Source organism: Typopeltis vanoorti, chromosome 4 (genome assembly GCF_054136105.1).
Source record: "Typopeltis vanoorti isolate ZY-2024b chromosome 4, IOZ_Tvanoo_1.0, whole genome shotgun sequence".
In the NCBI taxonomy this organism is placed as follows: domain Eukaryota; kingdom Metazoa; phylum Arthropoda; class Arachnida; order Uropygi; family Thelyphonidae; genus Typopeltis; species Typopeltis vanoorti.
In genome coordinates this window covers 11,369,817-11,393,960 of record NC_143552.1, presented here as the reverse complement: position 1 = coordinate 11,393,960, position 24,144 = coordinate 11,369,817, and the positions used below count along the sequence as shown (strand labels likewise).

At 35.5% G+C, this 24,144-nt stretch overlaps 1 protein-coding gene across 2 annotated transcripts in view; it reads right to left on the bottom strand.

The window, feature by feature from the left end:
* The window catches only part of thoc5 (THO complex subunit 5), a 514,059-nt gene that overhangs the window by 260,036 nt on the left and 229,879 nt on the right, over nt 1-24,144 (bottom strand). For both annotated transcript variants that reach the window (XM_090391636.1, XM_090391637.1), the window contains exon 8: nt 23,862-23,994. In XM_090391636.1, coding sequence (XP_090247762.1) covers nt 23,862-23,994 — 133 coding nt within the window. The remainder of the gene's footprint in view (nt 1-23,861; nt 23,995-24,144) is intronic.

Sequence of the window (24,144 nt, the reverse complement as noted above, 5' to 3'; positions counted from 1 at the left end):
TGGGGAAACATAGGCAAATAAGCCCACTATTTCAAGCAGAAGGGAAAAAGAGTGCTTACATAAAATCACAAGTAGTAACATGCTTCCTTCTCTGTTCTGATGATTACAGCAGCAAAAATAATCTTTAAAGAATAACTTTTCTCTTAATCATGCGGAGGTTTCTGTGGTTAAGAAGTTCAATCGAATTATTTCGGTTTTGTGACCATTTTTTATTAAAAAAAAGCTGTTTTTTAAAACTAAATAAGTACTAAAAAACAAACCTGACAAGTTTCGTTAGTCGTCAGACTAAAGGGTACACTTGAGGGTACATGGCAGGAATTTGATAATGATGATGAAATGTATAAATCCCATTTCTTTCCTGCCAGGTGATCTGTCTTTTTTCCAGTCTACATCTCCGCAGTTGAAGCACCCATAATAATCACTCAACCTCTGTACTCATTGTACTAATTTGCAGATGCATGTCTTCCAGATCATCCATGGAAACCCCTGGATGATCTGGTACATCCAGGGGTTTACAATCACCTGTATATTTTGTCTTCCTGGCCTTTAACTCAAACCAAACTGCTTCAAGTGAACAGCTACCATCCTGCCCATTTTGGCTGCAATTCATCTGCTATCAGTAGTAACCCCTTGCCACATTCCATCTTCTCTATCTTTCCTGAAAATAATAAATACTTCACATTCTATATTTGAAACAACATCATCTGCTGTTAGTCAAGTCTCACTAATTCCTATAATTTTTGGCGAGGTTGCACTAACCAATGCCCAAAACTCCTCCTCCTTGTTCGTAATATTTCTGACATTAGTATATGGAAATTGTGGTATCGTTTTAGGCCCCCACTAATGTTTACTTCCTGAATTAACTACACTATTCAATATTTTTGCTTGAGAAACTAGATTCCACATCTGGTCATCCTCATACTCGCTTGCCTCGTGGATGCCTCCACACAAACTCTCCTACTTTGATCCTAATTGCATAACTTTTCCTGAATTTGTGCATCAGCATGCTCAGTGAACAAAGCTCTCTCTAGACACCTAACACTTAAACCATTTATATGCTTTAAAGAAGGATAATGCTGATGCATTATCCTTCTTTCCATTAAACACAGACTAAAGGTCCAGAATTCTACATCATTTCTTCTGCACAACCTACATTGATTCATGTTGCACTGGAAACACAGTATTTAACTACTAAAAACTATTGTCCAATTTTTCAATTACATGACAGGCTCAACTTACACAAAGTTTCAACCTTTGTGTGAGTTGAGCCCACCGGTAATAAGCCCGTCGGAACGATAAACGACACCCCGTCGTGAATGTGCTAAAACTAAGAAATATATAGCATGGCAGGATATGCACAATTTTCTCCTTCTGGCTCTTCAGTTTTGCTTGTTTTAACAACTACTTTACATGTTACCTGATAGAATACTTCTCATCTTTCAAATCATTTGTGCCAACCAAGACAATCAGTTCATTTGTCATACCTTTTTGCATCCAGATGGTGACTAATATCATGAATTTTTGCACCAGGGAAACACAATTTTGTTTCACTTTCATTAAGTACTCTCCTGATCACCGAGTTTCCATACATATTTACGAATTTAGGGACACAAAATACACATGTTGAAATTATTATTTCATTAATTATTAATAAAATAACACATGATGTTTCGACCCCTGTATTGAGGTCATCATCAGAAGGATACATGTGTATAGGGAACCAAGCTACATGCTCTTGCACTCTATACTGGTAAATTAAATCTACACTGTTAATTAATCTTTTTCTTAGCCTGACCTCTAGCAATAATTAAATAAAATAAAATAAAAATTGAAAAAAAAAAAATAAATAAAAAATATTATTATTATTATCTGAGACCTCCAGGGAGTCAAGGATTCATTGAGGGAGGCTGTAAATTACCCAACCCAGCTATCGTACCTACTCTTGAATTCATTCACACTAGATGCACTCACTACCCATAAGGGCAAATTATTCCACTCACTTACTGCTCTCTGGAAGAAAAACCTAGCTCTTACCCCTTTCTTGACTGCAAATAAATTTAACTTCCATGGATGCCCCTGTGTTATCCCCTCACTTTCCATATAAAGAAAAATTTCATCACTTGAAATGCTATAACACCCATTCAAAAGTTTATAGACCTCTATCATATCACCCCTCTTTCTCCTGTTAACACCTTCGCTGCCAACTATGAGTATACTCGTAGTTCGTATATGAGCTTCACAAGCCAACTACGAGTATACTCATATGTCGACTTACCGACCTCCTATGCCAAACACGAGTTAACCCTTAGTATAATTACGTTCATTTGGACCCTTGGATTCTGAATAAAGCAGAGAGCACATCTGGTGGCTTGATTGAAGTGAAATAATTTCAACTAAAATATAGTATATTATATATGTGCCTCAGAAGCCAACTACGAATATACTCGTATGTCGATTACCAACCTCCTATGCCAAGCACGAGCTAATCCGTAGTAAACACGTAATTTGTAAATCAATTTAAAACTGATAAAATCAATAAAAATTATAAAATGAAATCAATAAAATAAAAACCAATTTATTCAAATTACGAATGATACACTTTAAAACAATTTTCCACGCACAATGGTGGTTTTTCCTGGCAAACAGGACAATAATTACGTGTTTCGCGTCGTTGTTTCTTTCACGTACATATTCAGCATGGCTTTGTCGGCGAATATTTTTTTCTGTAGGTAGTAAAATTTCCAAATAATGAAGATCCCGAATCCTGCTGATATTCTGTGATGCTGTAAGCTCATCCATCCCAACAAAAACTGAGATAAATTGATCTCTAAATTTTAACGCAGTCATTGCATTTCTAGGAATTATATTATAAAATTTATGCGCATTTTGAATGTATATATCAAAAATGCGTATTGCCAGTTTCTTTGGCCATCTAATTGTCTTTCGTAACGGGGAATAGTAAGAAAGCATGTGATCAGAAAGATTGATGACTGACATACCCAAATTATAGTCCCTAATGATATTTGGCTTTAATTGAATTTTACCATTCCGATTTTTTGCTTCAACCATTTCAAATTTGTGCATATTTGAAATGGAAAGAACTTCCCTCTTATCCTTCCATTTATGATGATGAATTCATTAAATTCATCATCGCTCATATTAGCATAAGCTTCTAATTCATTATCAGTAAGTTTTCTTTTACTGGTCCTGGCGAAACTGAAGGTTTTTAGAGACTAGAACGCAATAAACACATTCTTCGGTGCATGTAATATATGGTTGGGGGTGATACAAGATTACTCGTAGTTGGCGTATGAAACAAAATTCTGTCTGATAAGCTGGCTACGAGATTACTCATAGTGACCTTGAAGACGCGAAAGCACTTGGCGTGCGGGAACAAACTATGGCCAAGTAGCATGGCAGCGAACGTGTTAACCAGAGTCTGTAATCCACATACTCGCAATCTGTCCTCATAATGTAAATCCCATAATCCAGATATAATCTTTGTAACTCTTCTTTGCACCTTTCCACAGCTTCTTCATCCCCTTGGAACCCGAGAGACCAAATCCGCACACAGTAATCCAAGTGTGGTCATATCAAAGCCTTATAAAGAGGCAAAATTACTTCCTTATCCTTACATGTCAAGGTTCACTTCAACATAGCAATTATCCTCTGAGTTGTATTTGCAACTTTTGCTATGTGACATTTGAACTTTAAATTCTTATCCACCAATACACCAAGATCTCTTGCCTCTTCAGTTTCTTGTAGCATAACCCCGCTAATATAATATGCTGCTGGAACTCTAACTATGCCAAAGTGCATAACTTTACACTTACTAACATTAAACTGACAGCTATTTTAATTTCCCAGATTTCCAGTCTATTCAAATCATTCTGTAATTGCTGAATATCAGTAGCATCCCTGCTTGCCCTGCCTATCTTCGCATCATCAGCAAACAATTGCAAACCTGATGATAGACACTGCTCGATGTCATTAATGTATAGATTAAACAATAATGGCCCAAGGACTCAACCCTGAGGTACACCACTGGTTACCTTAAATCTGGCAGATTCATACCTGCTGTATACCACTTTTTGATATCTGTCTGTCAACCATCAACTGATCCAAGTCAATAGATTATGTTCCAATCCCATATTCTCCAGTTTACACAACAGCCTATCGTGTGGTATCCTATCAAATGCCTTAGAAAAATCCAACATTATCATAGTGTATCCATTCCCTTTATCCAACTTGGCCATAACGTTGTTATAAAATATGAGCAAATTGCTAAAACATGACCTTCCTTTAGTAAACCTACCCATGCTGTTCCCTGCAGGGTATAAATGCTTGTCTACCATTTCTGTATGCGAGTTCTTACCAACTTCTCTAAAATCTTCACTACCACACCAGAGATACTAATAGGTCAGTAGTTAGACACATCAGTGTTTGCACCACCCTGCAATGGAACTATCACACATTCCTTCCATTCCTGGCCGAGACTCAAGTTATACAAACATGTGAAAGGCCTAGCCAATTCAGCTGAACGTTCCTTTAACAAACGGACAGATATTCCATCTGTCCCTATTGAAAAATTCTTATCCAGGTTATGCAAGAGCTCTTCAACCTAATTTTCATGTACCTCTAACTCTTCATCCAACATAGCAGTAGCACTGTGCACCATGCTACATACACCTGTTTGATATATCTTAGCAAAGTGAGCACTCGTCAACTGAACAATCTCCTTAGCTTCCGACACTGATGTACCATCTGCATTCAATAAAGTTATTCTTCCACATTCATTCTTTCTTTTCCTTGCGACATAACGATAAAATTCTTTCGGATTGCCTTTAGCTTACATTGCCAATTTCTTTTCATACTCCATTTTCTCATAGAAAAGTAATGAGTATTGTGAGCTTTTCTCACAATACTCGTTACTTTTCTGGCCTGAACTTCATAACTCCTCTCACTCTTATTCTCACAATTTCTTTCCACATCATCTTCTTCTTGTGGATCTCTAGCTTAATAAGGCTACACATCCATTTCACTCCCAAGCTATTTATTCTTCGAACACTAGGGATACATTCAGATACCACCTCATTCAATAACTTTTTCAAAGATTCACATTCGTTGCTGACATTTTTTTCCATTCAGTAACCAAATACCATGGGACCAAAGATAGTATTCTTCTAAGTTGATCATAATTTCCAGCTTTGCAATTCAGCATGTAGCCTGATTTAATCGAAGTTTCAATACAAGTAGATACTTCCCAAGAAAGAACAGCATGATCACTGTTACCAATTGGTGGTAAAATAGCCATATTCTTGACAGAGATCCCTTTTGATGCTATGAGCAAATCCAACACTCTTTGACCTCTAGTTCCTTCTTTCACATACTGCTTGAAAACGTTACCTCACAACAATTCAATAAATTCCTGTTCTTTCTGATCATGAGATTTCTTTTCTACCCAATCAATGTGGAAAATTAAAGTCACCCATAATGTTCATTCGCTTGGTACCCATAAGGCTAAACTGGCGATGCATTTCTTTGTCCCCTCCAACTGAGCTGCCAGGTCTGTAGCAACACCCTGCCATATATTTCATTCTGTTAACCTCCACTTCACACCAAATAGACTCAAACTCATCACTACTTGGGACATTGTTACCATCATTTTCTTGTATTTCTACCCTAACTGGACTTAAGCCATCTGATATCATTATAGCACTCCTCCTCCTCTCCTATCTCTTCTGTCATTCCTAAAAAATAATATATCCGTTACATTCAATTCCACTTACCATATCTGATTCTGATAGCAGGTTTCACTAATGCCAACAATCTTAGGCCATATCGTATTCAATAAAGCAACAAACTCAACCCCTTTGTTTCTAATGCTCCTGGCATTTGTGTATAGACATAATAAATTACGACCTAGCCTATTCTTATAATTAGATATACAGTGTATTTGGTCTTGTTCTAGAATTTTCTCTTTTCCCTCCCCAGACATACTTAAAAGGTCCGAACCTTTATATAAAATAAATAAATAAATAAAAATTTATAATTAATAAATAAAAAACTACAACAAATTCTGCTAATGTCCTCATGTACTAGGATTCGTCTGAATTTGTACAGTTCAGATTGTTATACTATGATTTTCTTCAGGACTTGTAAGTTCAAGTTGCTATGAAATTTTAAGGGGGGGAAAAAAAAACTTCAAGTCTTCTTGTAGTGGGATTACAAGAACACATTCTTGGAATGGTTAGGCCATCATTTTTTTTTTTCAGATTTGGGTTATGTTTGAGTATTTCACATGCTGCTTTGAATTTCCTCTCGAACCAGGTTTTGGTGCAGTGTAACCTGGTTCGAGAGGAAATTCACAAAATCTGAACAAAAATGATGGCCTAACCATTCCAAGAATGTGGAGGACCCATCTGCAACCTGTATAGCAATCAGAACAAGCCAAAGAAAAATCCCACTACAAAAAGACTTGGTGAAATGTTGTTGTTTTTTTCCCTTAACATTCCATAGCAACTTGAACTTGCAAGTCCTGAAGAAAATCATAGTATAACATCTGAACTGTACAAATCCAGAAGAATCTTAGTACATGAGGACTTTAGCAGAGTTTGTTGTAGTTTTTTATTTATTAATTATAATTTTTTTTATTTATTTAATTTTTTTTTCAATTTTTATTTTATTTTATTTAATTATCGCTAGAGCTCAGGCTAAGAAAAAGATTAATTAACAGTGTAGATTTAATTTACCACTATAGAGTGCAAGAGCATGTAGCTTGGTTCCCTATACACATGTATTCTTATGATGACCTCAATACAGGGGTCGAAACGTCAAGTGTTATTTTATTAATAATTAGTAAAATAATCATTTCAACACGTTTTTTGTCCCTAAATTCGTAAATATGAATGCTGATCATCATGTAACCTTAAAAGAAAGAGTTTCCATAGATAATTTCTCCTTGTTTTTCTCATTTGTTCACTCAGTCTTTATTATTACTTCAGACCACCTGCTTCTTTCTCTTATCAGCCCTGCTAATCTGTCGTTTCTGCAATTTTTCAATTTCGTGCACTGTCCTGTGAAGGATAACATTCGTGCATGCTATTTCTTTATTTATGTCCATTTCATTCTCCTTTATTTCCACGATTGACATTAATTTCGACATTTTACCACCACTGATACTGTTCACTCTGCTAACATTTACTCCATTCTCGTCACCTAATAGGCACTCACTACTCTCTCTCCAGTTTCAATTTCCTTTCACACATCCTTTAATTTTCAAGTTGCATGTGTGTGTGTGTGTGTGTGTGTGTGTGTATATATATATATATATATATCATACACTGCACTGCACAAAATCCCACAAAAAGAAATCATCCGACAACGTGGAGTTTGCCACTGTCTTTCGCTCATGCATTGGTGCCATACTGACAATACTGTATTTAAAAAAAAAAAAAAAAGTTTAGTTACAAACTAAATAACTCAATCAATCGTACACCCATTTAAAACAAAAACTACAATAAATTAACCTAATATTATCAACTAAAATATGAAAAAATTACTTATCTTTCAGGAACATTAATAACCATGCAACATACACACAATATGCCACCTAACAGCTTCCCCAATATCCTCTAATTTATGCAACAACCTTTCATGTGGAATCTTGCCAAATGCCTTAGTAGTCTGACAGTACCACAGTGTATCCATTCCTTTTTTTCCAATTCAGTACTAACATTATTATAAAATATGAGGAAATTAATCACATGACTACACTTTTGTAAATCCATGCTGTTCCTTGCAAAGTATAGCTTGTTTCTAAAACTCATTTCTGTATTTGAAAAGTCATAATGGATTAGATTCTAGAAGAGGAAAAACCAACCATGACAGCCAAATCATGATGGATTGTTGAAATTAGATTGACAGAAGCTACATGAGGAAGAAAAGCCATTGATAGTCTTGAAGTCATCTTGGAAAGGCCTTTAGCCAGCAGTGGATTGACAATGGCTGGTGAGGCTATATAAACACCCACACCTGGAAGATTGCAAAACCTACATCGTATGGCAAGAGAGAAGAAAGAATCTATTAACATGTTTCTTGAAATAATGAATGTTCCAGTCTTTGAGGAAAACAGAATGAGAGAGATGCTGTTCTAAAGGACAGAGAGCAGGTGTAACAAAAGAGAAGGAAGAGAAGTTGTGTTGGTAGGTTCCAAGCTGGATAGAATACACATGAGAATAGAGCTGTTCATTTCTTATATATGATGAATGATTTCCTTCATGGTATTCAATCATCTTTTATAATTTCTGAATGGTCAACCAGGTTGGTCTTCTATGGAAATGCTATTATAATCTCACACTCAAGTATTAACTCATTTCAAAGAAAACTTAATTATTTTCTATTATAGCCGAAGCTAGTGATTACTCCAAGTATATCCAAAAATAATTTAATAAATCACATATTATTTATAGTTATTACATGCAACTTCACAACAATAACCAAACTGTAGTAAGAATTTCTAACAACATTATCAGATTGGTTCTATTTACCAAAAGGAGTAAGGCAAGTTGTATACTATCTCCTAGACTCCAATCTCTATGGTTAGTAAATCATCAAAAAATGAAAAGGACACGAATGAACTCCTTGGAATAACAGAGTGGCATAGTTTGAACAGACATTTAATAGACATGTATTTTAGACACAGTATAACATTTTAAATAATGGCTTCACACACGTAAGGGAAAACTAAAAAGAATTTATTACTCCTATAGAAACAGTTCCTATAGGACTGTTTGCACAATATGCCATGAGCTTCATTCAGGGAGAACTGGTAACAACATTTGAATTCAAGAATGAGTCATGCATATAATGATGTAAAAATAATCATAATTAAAATTCTGAATAGTTTTATGAATTGTTTATGTTAAAATGATTATTAGTTTTGTTTTCATAACACGCATTGTCGGCACTTGCGATGTGCCCGTTATGGAAATTGTTTTCTCAAAAGTGATATGTAAAGAAGTCAAAAAATTGATGTACTTACCAGATTTGATATTTGTATTACTTACAGGAATTTTATTGTAATTGAAAATATTAAGTTTTGTGTTTATATGAAGACATTCTCTTTTGTCGCTAACGGAGACATCGTGCCACCCATTACACCTAGTTTCTCGCTTGCCATTTTGAAGGAGTGCACATGTTCGTCGAGAAGTTTGATGTGTGATTGACAGCTGACAAGAAAAGTGTTCAGTATCTGAGTAATGCCTGTAAACAAGAGAGCGTTCAGAAGGAATTAAGAACACAGGCCGGCAGATATTTAGGTTTGGAGGAACTTAAGTTTTTACGTGACAGTTGGAGGAAAATTAATAGTATATTCTGAAAAAGGAATCGTGGAACTATTAAGTTTTAATGTGGAATAAGTATGTGGATAAATAAAAGAAAATATTGCTATATGCATTTTAAACGGAATATTGGAGGAAACACTAATTGAAAGATTTATAGTAGATTCCGTAAAGGGAATCGTAGAACTGTAAGTTTTTTTTCTATTGGAAGAGTTAAGACTGTAAATAAACATTTAGTGAATAAAAGAAGAAATTGCTATTTACGTTCTAAAGGAATGTTTGAGAAAACTCTGATTAGGAAGTTTCATCTGTATTAAGGACGCCGGATCTGACTATTATTTCTACTGAAGAAAAGAGACAGAATTAAGTCAGGAAGATTTTATGTGTGCTACATGAGTGATGAAAAGGATCCTGTGTAAATGAAGAATAGAGTCATATATCTTCAGAAAAGGGCCTTGACAGAGAAAGAAACTGGCTATGAACATTTTGTGATTGTGCAAACAAAGTGTTTAGTCTAGTCTTAAGTGTAAGTTTATTTAAAAAGGCCTTGGATCCAATTAATTTGTAGTTAGTTATGTAAAGTTGTTTGAAGTGTATATATATTATTTTTGTTTTATTAAATGTGTTTATTTTGTATTTTGGTCTTGAGTCAGTGATTATTTGGATTCTGAAAGAGTTAAGGTCATTGCACCAATTCGAGTGAACCCTTGTGCATATAAAAATATATAGGTACACTCGGAAATAAATTAAAAATAATTGATAGAAACAGAGATCATCTCTATGGTAAGATTAATAATATGATAATATTATGAGAATATTCTCTATATAAAAAACCACCAATTATTAGCAATATCATGTTTCAGTCACAGCTGTACAGTAGGACTTTTATAGTAGGATATTATATGCATGCTGTAAGACTCATTCTAGAAGTCATAATTTAAATGTCGTTACCAGTTCTGCTTTCATCTTAAATGAAGCTCATGACATATTGCACAAAATATATAGGAGTAATAAATTCTATGTAGTTTTCCCTTAGATGTTTGAAGCTGTTATTTAAACAGACTGGGGGAGGGAGATGGTGGGGAGAGAATTCCTTATAGACAATGCAAAAAAAAAAAAAAAAATGCGCTTAACATTGATAGGAACTTGATGAGCTCTTTTCGGCCGAAGCAAATTTGGTGATGACTCCCAATGTGTGATGACTGTCACTCCTCAAGGTCATAGCTGTAAACATATTATTCATCACCAGTTATGACCTTGGAGATGAAGGTGGGTTATCTCTTCAAAGTTGGGTGTTTTTTCTGGTCACTCATTAGTTTCAGTACAAATTTTGCAGCAATGTGTCTATGTTCAAAACATCTGAAAAACTGCACTCGTGGTCACATACAACAGTCTTATGATCTCATAAACATAATGGATGCATAAAATCAGTAAGGATAGCCTTCTGCACTTTTGCAATGTTTTCCAGTGTTATGCTTGTCAACAGACTTCCAGAATTAGCAGATGATGTTTGTCCACTTTTGAAGCATTTGTACCAAAAAAAGAAGTTTTGTTTGGCTCAAAACATTATCAGCAATACCAAAAAAAGAAGTTTTGTTTGGCTCAAAACATTATCAGCAAATGTTTGCTTAAGCATTCAGTGGGTTTCTGAAGCAGTTTTTTTTTTTTTTTTTTTTTTTTTTTTTTTTTGAGGCTGAAGCAGAATTTGATACAAATTCATTGCTCATTAAAATCTGCCATTTCAGCTGGAGAAGAAAATTGCTGACCCACTGAAACATGACATCATAAAAACGTACTACAATTGGTTTGTGTGGGCTATTCAAATTCCCCAGACTTTTGAGGAATTTGAATAGCCCACAGTTCCGTCACTTCAACTGAACAAACTCCTGAGAAGTACTCTGAAAATATCTGAAAAATATACCAGTTTCCATTAACTGATTGCATGTACACTTCTTAAACCTTCTGCTTTACTCATTAAATTTTATGGAAATTGTGATCCATATTATTCCATATTTCAAATTTACCTCTTTCTATACCACACTCTCCTTCTCAGCTCTCTAGCTATTATTTTCTTCAGCATTCTCTGTTGCTAGTCAAAGAAACACTGCAAGACACATCATGTAGATTGTGTTGGTCACATCCAAGTTTCTTATTTTATGCTTGGGCAATATGGTTGTTATCTACTGTAAAATCTCGCACAATAGGTTATTCTATAACTTATCATGTCTCACTTTTACAAGGATCTTAAGTCAGAATAATACATAAGATATGATGTCGAGTATATATGAAAAATTAGTTATAATGTATAATATATATAATTTGATACTACCTGTAAAACAATTGTGCTCAACACAAAGTTGCCAAGATTAGTAAAGAACAAAGGGAAAGCCCTGAAGGAAAGAGTTGCAGAGACTTTCAAAGGTTAAAAATCATCAAGAACAAAGACTTCGGAGAAAGCGTGTAAAAGTGACACCGACACACCCGAGGATAAGCACGAAAATTGTGGAAGCAAAGAGAAAGGAAAGGATATTTAAGTGACCTGATGAGTAGGAATCGAGGTTCCCAGGAGTTCCCTGAGTTGAGAAGTTCCGAAGTTGTCGTGTTCTCAGCGACCCCCAGCACCTGCGGGCAGGAACCAGAGGAAAGATCTTGAAGATAAAGTCCAGATCTCCCCAGGAATTTTTCCGATAGAAAGGTTTCCAGCTGTCAACTACAGAAAAATAGAAAAGGAAGGACATCACTCGTAATTCACATCGAGCTGCCACTAAGAATGAAATGCATTGCCGCAACGTCCTAAGGGGGTACAAGAAACATCGTAATCAAGAGAGAAGAATGAGATATCCTAATGGAACTCTCGCTGAATACAATGGAATGTTTGTGAAGGAAGATCTGTGAGTAGCTGTGATAAGTCGATACCCTTGTGCTATGAATATATGCAACTCTGAGAAGGTATGCAATAAGTTGTTATCTTAATTATGTATAATACTGTATTGTATAATAGCGTAGTGTATAGTATAGCATTATATAATAGTGTATGATAATCAATATCTAGATAGGCCAGGGAAGTGTAGCCATAACTAATTGTTTCAAATGTACATGCAATTCTTAGAATAAATGACTTGTACACAACAAGCTGATCTGATACTTGTCAATGCACTATCTCCAAAAAAATTATGAACCTGTGTGCTAGTAGGAAATTGCCACCACTAACCTAAGTGTTGAGTAAGATAATGAGAAATTTCTGTTAAAGTTACGAGCCCCTGCATTGCGATTATTCTGAATTTCAATCCCTCACTCTCAGAAGTAGAGTCTGGCTGGCGCAGTCAAAAAACAAATTTTGCCAGACTGAAGAGCGTAAGGGACCGAATAAGTTGTAGACATATGGCTGGCAGCAATTAGAATTAAAGCCGGTCATACGTATGTACATAACGCAAGGTAGAAAAGGGGTGAACAAAAATTCAGTGCGAGAGAGTCAAAATAAAAACATAAAGGAAAAACTTGAGCTCTATATAGTATGTATATTACAATAAATATAAATACAAAAACAAAAATAAAACTATTACACCAATTTTACGGTACCTTTGTCTGGAGGTAAATATCTTCCTCAAACTTCACTGATATATTAATTATTTGCATTTTTCTTCATTATAGATATAAAATCCTCCGCACACAGTGAAGAAATTTACTTTTGGTTTTTGAATTGCTCTGCTCTGATGTCAACCATAGTAAGCTGGCACTTACAATACATATAACCAAGCATTTCCATGTATGTTCATTTTTGGCCACTTTTATTCACAATATTTTACAAAACAAGTATGCATTACAATAAAATAATTATAAATAATAACATAATGCATATTCTATTTGAATAACCATTCAAGAAATACCAGAGCTCACAGCAGATGGAGAACTCACGGTCATCCTAGGAAACCAATTAAGACTGTAGTTAGGAAGAATATGAAGTGATTCTTATGGTGTGGTAGTGTGTGCATCTTCAGGTGAATGTTTTCAAATAGAGTTACACAAAAATTTAAATGATCCCTTCCATAATGAGCCTATGAATTTTTGTATTATAATATAGCAACAAAAAGACTGATTCTCATTGCTGCCAGCATGTGAAATTCAATTACTGAGATGTTTAATCAGTCTCAATTAATCACAATAATTAGACATGTTCCATACTTAGTTTTACACTGAAAAACCCAACAACACTGGGGATGTGGTGGAGAAAAGGGAAGTACTCAAGCACTCACCATAGATTGTTGTGTGTAAAGATGAGAAAAAAATTGGCTCTGGATTGTTTCTTTTAATTATAAGCAGTGTTTCGACCAAATTTCTGAAATTTTTGAAATACGTTCATTTCCATAAATTAAGGAACAAGGAGCAAAACCGTGTTAAGTTGGAGAGAAAACAGAAAAAAACATGAAACTCAGATACATTATGTAAAAATGTGATGTTGAATCTGGTTATCATATATATATATGAATGAGTGGCAGGCATTGTCAGTGATATGTACAAATCAGCCATGACATAAAAGCAGGTGTTTGGGAATGATATATCTGGAGTGAGAACAAGGCATTTTGTGATTGAAAAATTTTTACATATGGCTGCAAGACATCATTTAACCAATGAATTCAGGTGGCAAGCTTCAGGTGTGTAAGACTAGACACTGGCCAGTCAGGCAGAGGTTACCAGATTGTTGTGTGTGAATCATTCTGTAGTTCACAGATTGTGAAACCAATTCACAAATCCTGGAAAGATACAGTGAAGAAAGGCCACAGCCTACAATTGCAATGAGTGACCGATATATCTGATTATCTGCTTCCTAAAACAGAATGCTATCCCGAATCATCTACCTGACCTCATGAACTAAAGCAACAGTGGTATCTTCTTCCACTGTGAACAGAAGGATTCACAAAAGTGGTCTGTATGCTAGGTGAACAGTGTGCCTCTGTCCATTTCAAACACTTTCTCCTGTGGTGTGAGGATATGCTCCATGCAACTGGTACTAAAGCATGAGGGGGGGGGGGGGGTTTACTGTTTATAGACAATTTCCAATTTGTTCTAGAAAGTGATTCCAGGTGTGCTCTGATCTGGAGAGAAAATCAGGGACATATAATAATTCTCTAATATTCGTAACATGGTCACTTGTGGTGGTGGTGGTAGTAGTAGTAGTGTGATGGTTTGCATCTAGTTGAGTAAATGCACAGACCTCTATGTGCTTCCTAGCAGAACTGTGAATGCTGGAACTTAGGGATGAGGTCCTGTAACTCCCTATGTTTGCCTGTACGCAGGTGCAACAGGGAAGACATTAATCCCACAAGACAATTATGCTCGTCTTCATAAAGTGAATCTCGTGGACCAATATCTTCAAGAAGAGACTATTGTACATATGATTTGGCTAGCCAGGTCTCCTGACCGTACTCCTATTGAGCATGCTTCGGGATGTTCTAGGTAGATTTGTTGCTGCTCTCAACTTCCAATCCCCCAAAACCTTGAAGGACTTAAAAGTTACAGGAGCAAGGGTTACCAACTGAGCTCCTGGAGACCATTATAAAGAATATGAAACGTCATTATGGGTGCTGTACTGCTGTGAAGGGTAACTACATTCCTTAATGAGGCACTTTCATAATCTCATTTTGATCTCTTATTTTTGACTGCTGTCTTCAAGTACCCATTTGTTACTGAACTAAACTATTTATTTCCAATTTTTTTATAATAAAGTTTTGTTCTTTAATTTATGGACACCGATGTATAATTGAAAAAGGTTCTTTCACTTAAGAAAATATTCTGTTGAGAAATTTGAGTGTCTTTGATGACAATGTCAGTTGACTTCTGCACTTTTTATTGACTTGCAAGTTTTTAGTTATGTTGTTTAAAGCTTGTATTTACTTTGTTTCAAATAAAATTCATTTTATCTATTGTGTTGGCCTGGCTGGTCGAGTGGTTAGTGTATCCGCTCTCCAGCCAATGAGCCAATTCAAACCCATAGCCTTTGGCTACAGATATGAATCCTGCCATGGGTATGGATGTTTGTGATTGTCTGTGAAAATACCAGCGGTGGTGGTGGTGGCAGCGGGTAGTAGATGCCATTGGTGTAGATGATGTGGTTTGCTGTAGTTGGTGGATTGAGTGGTAGAGACGAAGAGTTGTAGAGTAGGTGCCCTCCCTCGATGCGTCTTTGGACTACTTGGAGGTGTCACGTAATGATAATAATAGTAATAATTATTTACATTTCTTGATGAGAAACATCACCATCCTTCCAATTACTGATGAATTACTGAAGTAATGTACAAGTATTTTGTCAGCTATGTACTAAGTAGATTATTAACCAGTTTTCTTTTTTATCCAGTAAAGAAAACAAATTCATATCCAGAATATTAGTACTACACCTCCCCAATCCATTCCCACTTGATTAATTCTTAATAAAACCTTACAGAAAGACAAAACTCGAAGAGGACTGAGAGAAAAACAAAACATTTGTGGTATAAAGTGTGATAGAAAGATTTGTCTCCCAAAAGAACTGTACACATTCAGCCGTACATATAAAATTTCTTAGCAAATATGTCCCACAAAATACATAGCAGAACATACAAAACAAACCTCTCATGAAATTTCATTTGGTCTGCGATCTTTAAAATCATAGGGAATTTATAAGAACAAACAAACAAAAAAGCACATTTAAATCCTTTAAGGTATTTCTTCATTTCACAAATAGGTTTCGTTTCAAGCTACTTAAATATCTTATAACTATTTTTCACACAATTACAACATATTTAAAAAAAAAAAAGATTAAATGACAAAGCCAAGATATAAAAGTAAAAACACTATTTTAATTAAGTAGATTGAATGACTAGTTTCGTCATCATAGAAGACTTCTTCAGGTGCATAACAAGAGGAAACAACCGACAAAAACTGCAAAAGACCAAAAAAACTATACATTAAAGTATTAGCATATTTGCATTTGAAACTGTTCTGTGTATCTCTTCAATGTTGGGGGTGTGCATGTGAACATCTCACGAATGCCAAAGTTTGATGGCAGTGCAATGACAGTTTGAGAGATTATAGCTGAGATGTACTTGATTGAGAACGATTTCTTTGTATTCTACAATTCTTCTTTCCAGTTCATCATAGCATCGAAAGATATTTTCAGATTTCTCCCATAATACTAGATCAATGAAGTTTTCCCTGTTAGCATCAGAAGAACTCAGGACATGGTTCAACAGAGCACAAGCTCTGGTTCTGCCATATGTGACATCTCTTTTATGTTTCTCAAGACGTAATTCGATGGATTTTTCCATCTGTCCAAAATAAGGGTTATTGCAGTTGCACCAAATTCGGTAAATGCCATGATATTTCAGGTTGTTATGTTTTTGTTTCGGCCTACTGAACAAAGTACAAAGTTTCAGAAGATGAATGAAAGAAGTCCAGATGAATTTTTTTCACTCTGATGTTAATCTCAGCTCTTTACTTTATGCAGATACTTCTAATATAATCCGGTACAAGCCTGCAAGATTCCCTGACTAAATAGAATAACTATTGTGATAGATTTGGTATGAAGATCAACAATAACAAGACAATGAAAATAGGCAGAAGCATTGAAAATATCAACTGCATTGTAAATGGAGAACCTACAGAACAAATAAAACATTTCAGCTACTTCGCATGATTTTTAGTGAAGATGGTAAAATAAACAAAGCTGGTGTGGTAAGAAGTCAACTGAATAAATTTATATGGAATAAGAGAGAAATTAGTCAAAATACTAAATCAGCTATATACAAGAGTGTTCAAACCAGTTTTAACTTATGGATCTGAGAGCTGGGTTAGAAATAAAATACTTGACCAAAGATTAGAGACCACAGATCAAGCTGTATAACTGAGAGGTGACCTCCACATTCCCTTTAAAGGAATGCGGAGAAACGACCAGGGCTTCTGACCTAATGTCCAATCCTCACCTTCTCGTGGTGCGCCCTGTTGGGTATCTACTTTGATACTGAACGAATGAGGATGGGCTGGCAATTTGGGATTTAGCCGACCAAATTGTATTCTTATTGGTTAAACCAAAAAAAAAAAAATGATGGTACAACATGACAAAATTTCATTCCGGCTGGGGCGTCGCCCGGTTAAACAAGGCCCCCGTTGTTTTCGCCAGGGAACCAGGGCGAACAGCGAAAAGTCAGCTACTGGAACAAATCTGAAAACAAACCCCAACTCAACATCACCAGAGTTAAAGATCGGTACTATCAACGTAAGAAGCCTGAATGGCAAAGAAATGGAGCTAGCTGAGGAATTACATAAGTACCAGATCGACATAATAGGGGTGACTGAAACAAAAAAGACCAAAACTGGTGAGATCTTTCTGAGCAATAAATACAAAATGTTATATTCAGGAAATGACAATCAAGGAAAAGAAGGAGTAGCCATAGTATTCAACACAAAATACGAGGCTAATCTTCTTGAATGGCAGTCAGTCTCAAGTAGAGTAATGTGGTCAAATATGAGAATGGGGAACTGGACAATGAGACTTATTTGTGCCTATGGTCCCACAGAAGGTTCTACTAAGGTAGAAGTGAAGGAATTTTTTGAGGCTTTAGAAAAAGCAACAGACACAATGAAAAAGGAAAAGTTGGTCCTTGTTGGGGATCTAAATAGTAGAGTAGGAAATGATTGTGAGACATACAAAAATATTTTGGGAAAATTTGGATAAAAGAGCAAAGCTAATAATAATGGCAAATATCTGTTGGATTTTTGCTCAGGACATGGACTGGTTATTACTAACACCATGTTCCAACATAAAAATGTGCACAAATTCACATGGAGAGAAGAGGCTAGGAATAAGAAAAGTCTCATTGACTATGTTATTGTTGATAGTGATGTTTTCTCCCTGGTGCAGGACACCAGAGTGTACAGAGGATTTGAAATTGGAAGTGATCACTATTTAGTCTTGAGCAGGATAAAATTGAATTTCATATTGAAAAGAATAACATGTAAGAAAGTTTTAAAGCGAATAAAAGTTGAGCAGCTCTCAGATGTGAACTGTAGACTAAAATACAGAAATATTATTGAAAAGAAAATGAAAGAGTTTGAGAACAGGAATCAAACATTGGAGATTCAGTGGCAAACTCTGAAGGAAACATTGATTGATTCTGCCAGAGAGGCATGTGGTGAGGTTGTGTGCAAGGATAAAAAAATCAGAACTCCCTGGTGCACACAGGAAGTTAAAGAGGCAGTGAAGGAAAAGAAGAAAGCATATCAAAAGTTCCTGGCAAATAAGTCAGCTTTTACTCTTACAGAATACAGAGACAAATGTAAGAAAGCTAAACAGTGTGTAAAACTAGCTAAACAAAAGTCATGGGAGGACTTTGGCAAGAATATAGGAAATAAATATCAAGAAGGTGGCAAAATATTCTGGAGGTTGTTGAAGAAGCTTAGGAATGGAGGAAAGAGTGCTGTAAAAGGAATTAGAGATGATAAAGGTGAAATGAAAACAGGAGAAAAAGATATCCTTGAAGTATGGAGTAATTACTTTGAAAAACTGCTAAATGAAACAAGCAGTGATGACAGCACAGTGATAAAAAACACTGACCAGGCATGCAGTCAGGAATACATATCCATACTTGAAGTAGAAAAAGCCATCAAAGGCTTGAAATGTGGAAAGGCAGCAGGAGTAGATGATATTCGACCAGAAATGCTGAAGTATGGTGGTATGAGTCTTACAGTGGCTGCACTGCATAGTTCAGAAAGCCTGGACAGAGGGACGAATTCCCGATGATTGGAGTAGAGCTCTCATAGTACCCATATATAAAAAGGGAAATAAAACTGAATGTGAGAATTACAGAGGTATTTCCCTACTGAGTGTTCCTGGCAAGATCTATGCAAGTATACTTGAGAAACGGTTGAGAAGAATTGTGGAAGAAAAGTTTGGTGAAGAACAAGCTGGATTCAGGCCAAATTGAGGCTGTCAGGATCAGATCTTCACTTTACGACAAATAGTCGAGAAAGCATGGGAATATAACAAAGATCTGTATTTAAGTTTTGTCGATTTGGAAAAGGCATATGACAAGGTGCCAAGAGAGAAGCTATTCAATACGCTGCAGTTATATGGTGTCAATGGGGCATTATATCAAGCAATACTTAGTCTTTATTTGAGTTGTGAGTCAGCAGTTAGAATTGAAGGAAGTACAGGAAGATGGTTTAATGTTAAATCTGGTGTGAGACAAGGATGTACATTATCCCCGCTGTTATTCATTATCTATATGGATCACATTATGAAGGAAAGTGGTATTAAACATGATATCAAAATTGGAGATGTTAATGTCAGCTCTTTGCTTTATGCGGATGATGTTATACTTCTAAATAAATCCGCTACAAGTCTGCAAGATTCTCTGACTAAATTGAATAGCTGTTGTAATAGATATGGTATGAAGGTCAGCAATAAAAAGACAAAGACAATGAAAATAGGCAGAATCATTGAAAATGTCAACTGTGTTGTGAATGGAGAACTTGTGGAACAAGTAAAACATTTCAGCTACTTAGGCACAATTTTTACTGAAGATGGTAAACTAAATATAGAAATAGACAACAGAATCAGCAAAGCTGGTATCGTGGGAAGTCAATTGAATAAATTCATATGGAAAAAGAAAGAAATTAGTCGGAACACTAAATTAGCTGTATACAAGACTGTGTTCAAACCAATTTTAACTTATGGATCTGAGAGCTGGGTCAGAAGTAAAACACTTGACCAAAGACTAGAGACCGCAGATATGAGAGTCCTGAGAAAGATTAGAGGCGTGAACAGATGGCATCAATGGCAATATCATATTAAAAATGAGGATATTAGGAAAGAACTTGACATTGTCAGCATCCAGGAATGTGTTAGCAGAGCTAATCTCAGATGGTATGGTCACTTAAATAGAATGGGAGAGGAAAGATTAGCAAAACAAGTGTTCTCTGCCAGGTTGGCAGGAAAACGACCCAGAGGAAGACCAAGATATAGGTGGATTGATACGGTACAAAGTGCCTTAGACGATAGAAATATAAGATCTGATAATGTTGGAGTCTTGACAAGTAACAGACTGATTTGGAGGAAAATTGTAGATAGGAAGTTAGTAATGATGTAATTTTTTCATGTAGTACTGTCATATCCTGTACACCCCTTGAGGGTACATGGCAGGAATTTGATGATGATGATGATGATGGCTTGAAATGTGGAAAGGCAGCAGGAGTAGATGATATTCGCCCAGAAATGCTGAAGTATGGTGGTATAAGAGTCTTACAGTGGCTGCACTGCATAGTTAAGAAAGCCTGGACAGAGGGACGAATTCCCGATGATTGGAGTAGAGCTCTCATAGTACCCATATATAAAAAGGGAAATAAAACTGAATGTGAGAATTACAGAGGTATTTCCCTACTGAGTGTTCCTGGCAAGATCTATGCAAGTATACTTGAGAAACGGTTGAGAAGAATTGTGGAAGAAAAGCTTGGTGAAGAACAAGCTGGATTCAGGCCAAATTGAGGCTGTCAGGATCAGATCTTCACTTTACGACAAATAGTCGAGAAAGCATGGAAATATAACAAAGATCTGTATTTAAGTTTTGTCGATTTGGAAAAGGCATATGACAAGGTGCCAAGGGAGAAGCTATTCAATACGCTGCAGTTATATGGTGTCAATGGGGCATTATATCAAGCAATACTTAGTCTTTATTTGAGATGTGAGTCAGCAGTTAGAATTGAAGGAAGTACAGGAAGATGGTTTAATGTTAAATCTGGTGTGAGACAAGGATGTACATTATCCCCTCTGTTATTCATTATCTATATGGATCACATTATGAAGGAATGTGGTAATGAACCTGATATCAAAATTGGAGATGTTAATGTCAGCTCTTTGCTTTATGCGGATGATGTTATACTTCTAAATAAATCCGCTACAAGTCTGCAAGATTCTCTGACTAAATTGAATAGCTGTTGTAATAGATATGGTATGAAGGTCAACAATAAAAAGACAAAGACAATGAAAATAGGCAGAATCATTGAAAATGTCAACTGTGTTGTGAATGGAGAACCTGTGGAACAAGTAAAACATTTCAGCTACTTAGGCACAATTTTTACTGAAGATGGTAAACTAAATATAGAAATAGTCAACAGAATCAGCAAAGCTGGTATCGTGGGAAGTCAACTGAATAAATTCATATGGAATAAGAAAGAAATTAGTCGGAACACTAAATTAGCTGTATACAAGACTGTGTTCAAACCAATTTTAACTTTTGGATCTGAGAGCTGGGTCAGAAGTAAAACACTTGACCAAAGACTAGAGACCGCAGATATGAGAGTTCTGAGAAAGATTAGAGGCGTGAACAGAAGGCATCAATGGCAATATCATATTAAAAATGAGGATATTAATAAAGAACTTGACATTGTCAGCATCCAGGAATGCGTTAGCAGAGCTAATCTCAGATGGTATGGTCACTTAAATAGAATGGGAGAGGAAAGATTAGCAAAACAAGTGTTCTCTGCCAGGTTGGCAGGAAAACGACCCAGAGGAAGACCAAGATATAGGTGGATTGATACGGTACAAAGTGCCTTAGACGATAGAAATATACGATCTGATAATGTTGGAGTCTTGACAAGTAAGAGACTGATTTGGAGGAAAATTGTAGATAGGAAGTTAGTAATGATGTAATTTTTTCATGTAGTACTGTCATATCCTGTACACCCCTTGAGGGTACATGGCAGGAATTTGATGATGATGATGAGATATGAGAGTCCTGAGTAAGACTAGGGGCATGAGCAGATATCCTCAATGGCAATATCATATTAAAAACGAGGATATTAGGAATGAACTTGATGTTGTTAGCATCCAGGAATCTGTTAATAGAGCTAATCTCAGGTGGTATGGTCACTTAAATAGAATGGAAGAGGAAAGATCAGCAAATCAAGTGTTCTCTGCCAGGTTGGCAGGAAAATGACCCAGAGATATAGGTGGATTGATACGGTACAAAGTGCCTTAGAAGATAGAAACGTAAGATCTGATAATGTTGGAGTCTTGACAGGTAACAAACTGATTTGGAGGAAAAACTGTAGATAGGAAGTTAGTAATGATGTAAATTTTTCATGTAGTACTGTCATATCCTGTACACCCCTTGAAGGTACATGGCAAGAATTTGATGATGAACAAATGAGGCATTAAATTTTTAGTGAAATGTTCATATATAAAACAGGATTAACCCTTTGACATATAAATTATTTTTAAGGTTGGCTCTAAATTCGTTTGAAATTGACGTGAACTTCATAACGTCTGCGATACATCAAAATCAATTTTGGTGCAATAAACAAAAGATGTGTCACAGATGTCTTTGTATGAAATTCGTTTGAAATTGAAGTGAACTTCGTAACGTCTGCGATACGTCAAAATCAATTTTGGTGCAATAAACAAAAGACTTGTCACAGACGTCTTTGTATGTTATTGGGTTAAAATAAGTAAAGTTCTCACTTTTTAAAACAAATGAAAATAAAATCTGACCACTGCTAAACCAAAATGTAAAAAATATATCACTAAATAGCAGATATTTTACAATCTAAAAATGAAAATCATCTAAAAAAACTCAGGAAAACAGTGGCAAATAAAAGATATTTAAACTAAATATACTGAAATGCATAAAAAAGACATAAAAAAAACTTGCACTGATGGATTAACATTCCATCAGTGCAAGTTTTTTTATTTGCAGACAAACACACAAGAATGTTTTTTACGTGAGTGGAAGAAGCAACTAACCAAATTATCGAATTCAATACAAACAGTCAAGCCAGTATTAGTACCTATTCTCCTCTCTCATAAAAAAAAAATCACCAGGACTATCATAACTACTAATTAACTAAGGCAATGCCTAGGAGGGGGAAGTTTGGAGGTTCATAAAAACCTCCAAAATTGTAACTTGGCCATAAACTTTTTTTTTAAAAAAAAAAAAACACAATTTTCTTGAATTTAGGGGTGGCAAAATAGTGCTTGCTAAAAGCAGCACATATCGCTATTAGGGTATATGTTGCTCTTAGCAAGTATCTGAATATCACATTCATGAAATATAATAAGTACCAAGTTAAAAAAAGTGCATGTTTTCTGTGTAATTATTATTATATATACTATTATATTTACTAATATTATTATATTATTATTACTAGGGGGCTACACATCCCTGGCGCCTACAGCACTTAAACCCCCGAGTTACGGACTGGTAGGCTGTTTCTCCTTGAATTCTGATGACACGACTTTTGAAGACTCGACACTCAGGGTAGCCCCTGAGTTTCAAAACATTTCAAAAAACGTGACATAAAAAGGCTTTATATATATCACAAATAATATGGATTATTATTATTCGTGACACCTCCAAGGAGTCTGCAGACTCATCGCAGGAGGACACCCACTGTACAATATATTACATTCAACTTCCAGTGATCAAAAAATTAATACATAAAGTAGTAACAAATGAGAAGTGACTTTAAAGTCTCAGTTTCTTAAGTTCTTACCACAAGCTTCTTTAAAGGAACAGACCTGGACATACAAAACATATAATGGCCTAGGAAGAAACTCAGCTATCCTATGTTGTATCTGTGTTGCTTGAAGTGGCATACCTAGTTCTAGATGAAGAGGTTCAGTAGCCTGGAATAAAAACAAACATGAATAAACAAAAAAAATCAACATATAAGTCGCTGTATTAGAATTGGAGATGTGGTAATTAAATGCAATTTTTTTGAAAACTTACTTTTATGAAACTATAGCAAACAGTCAAAAAAAACTATATCAGCATAT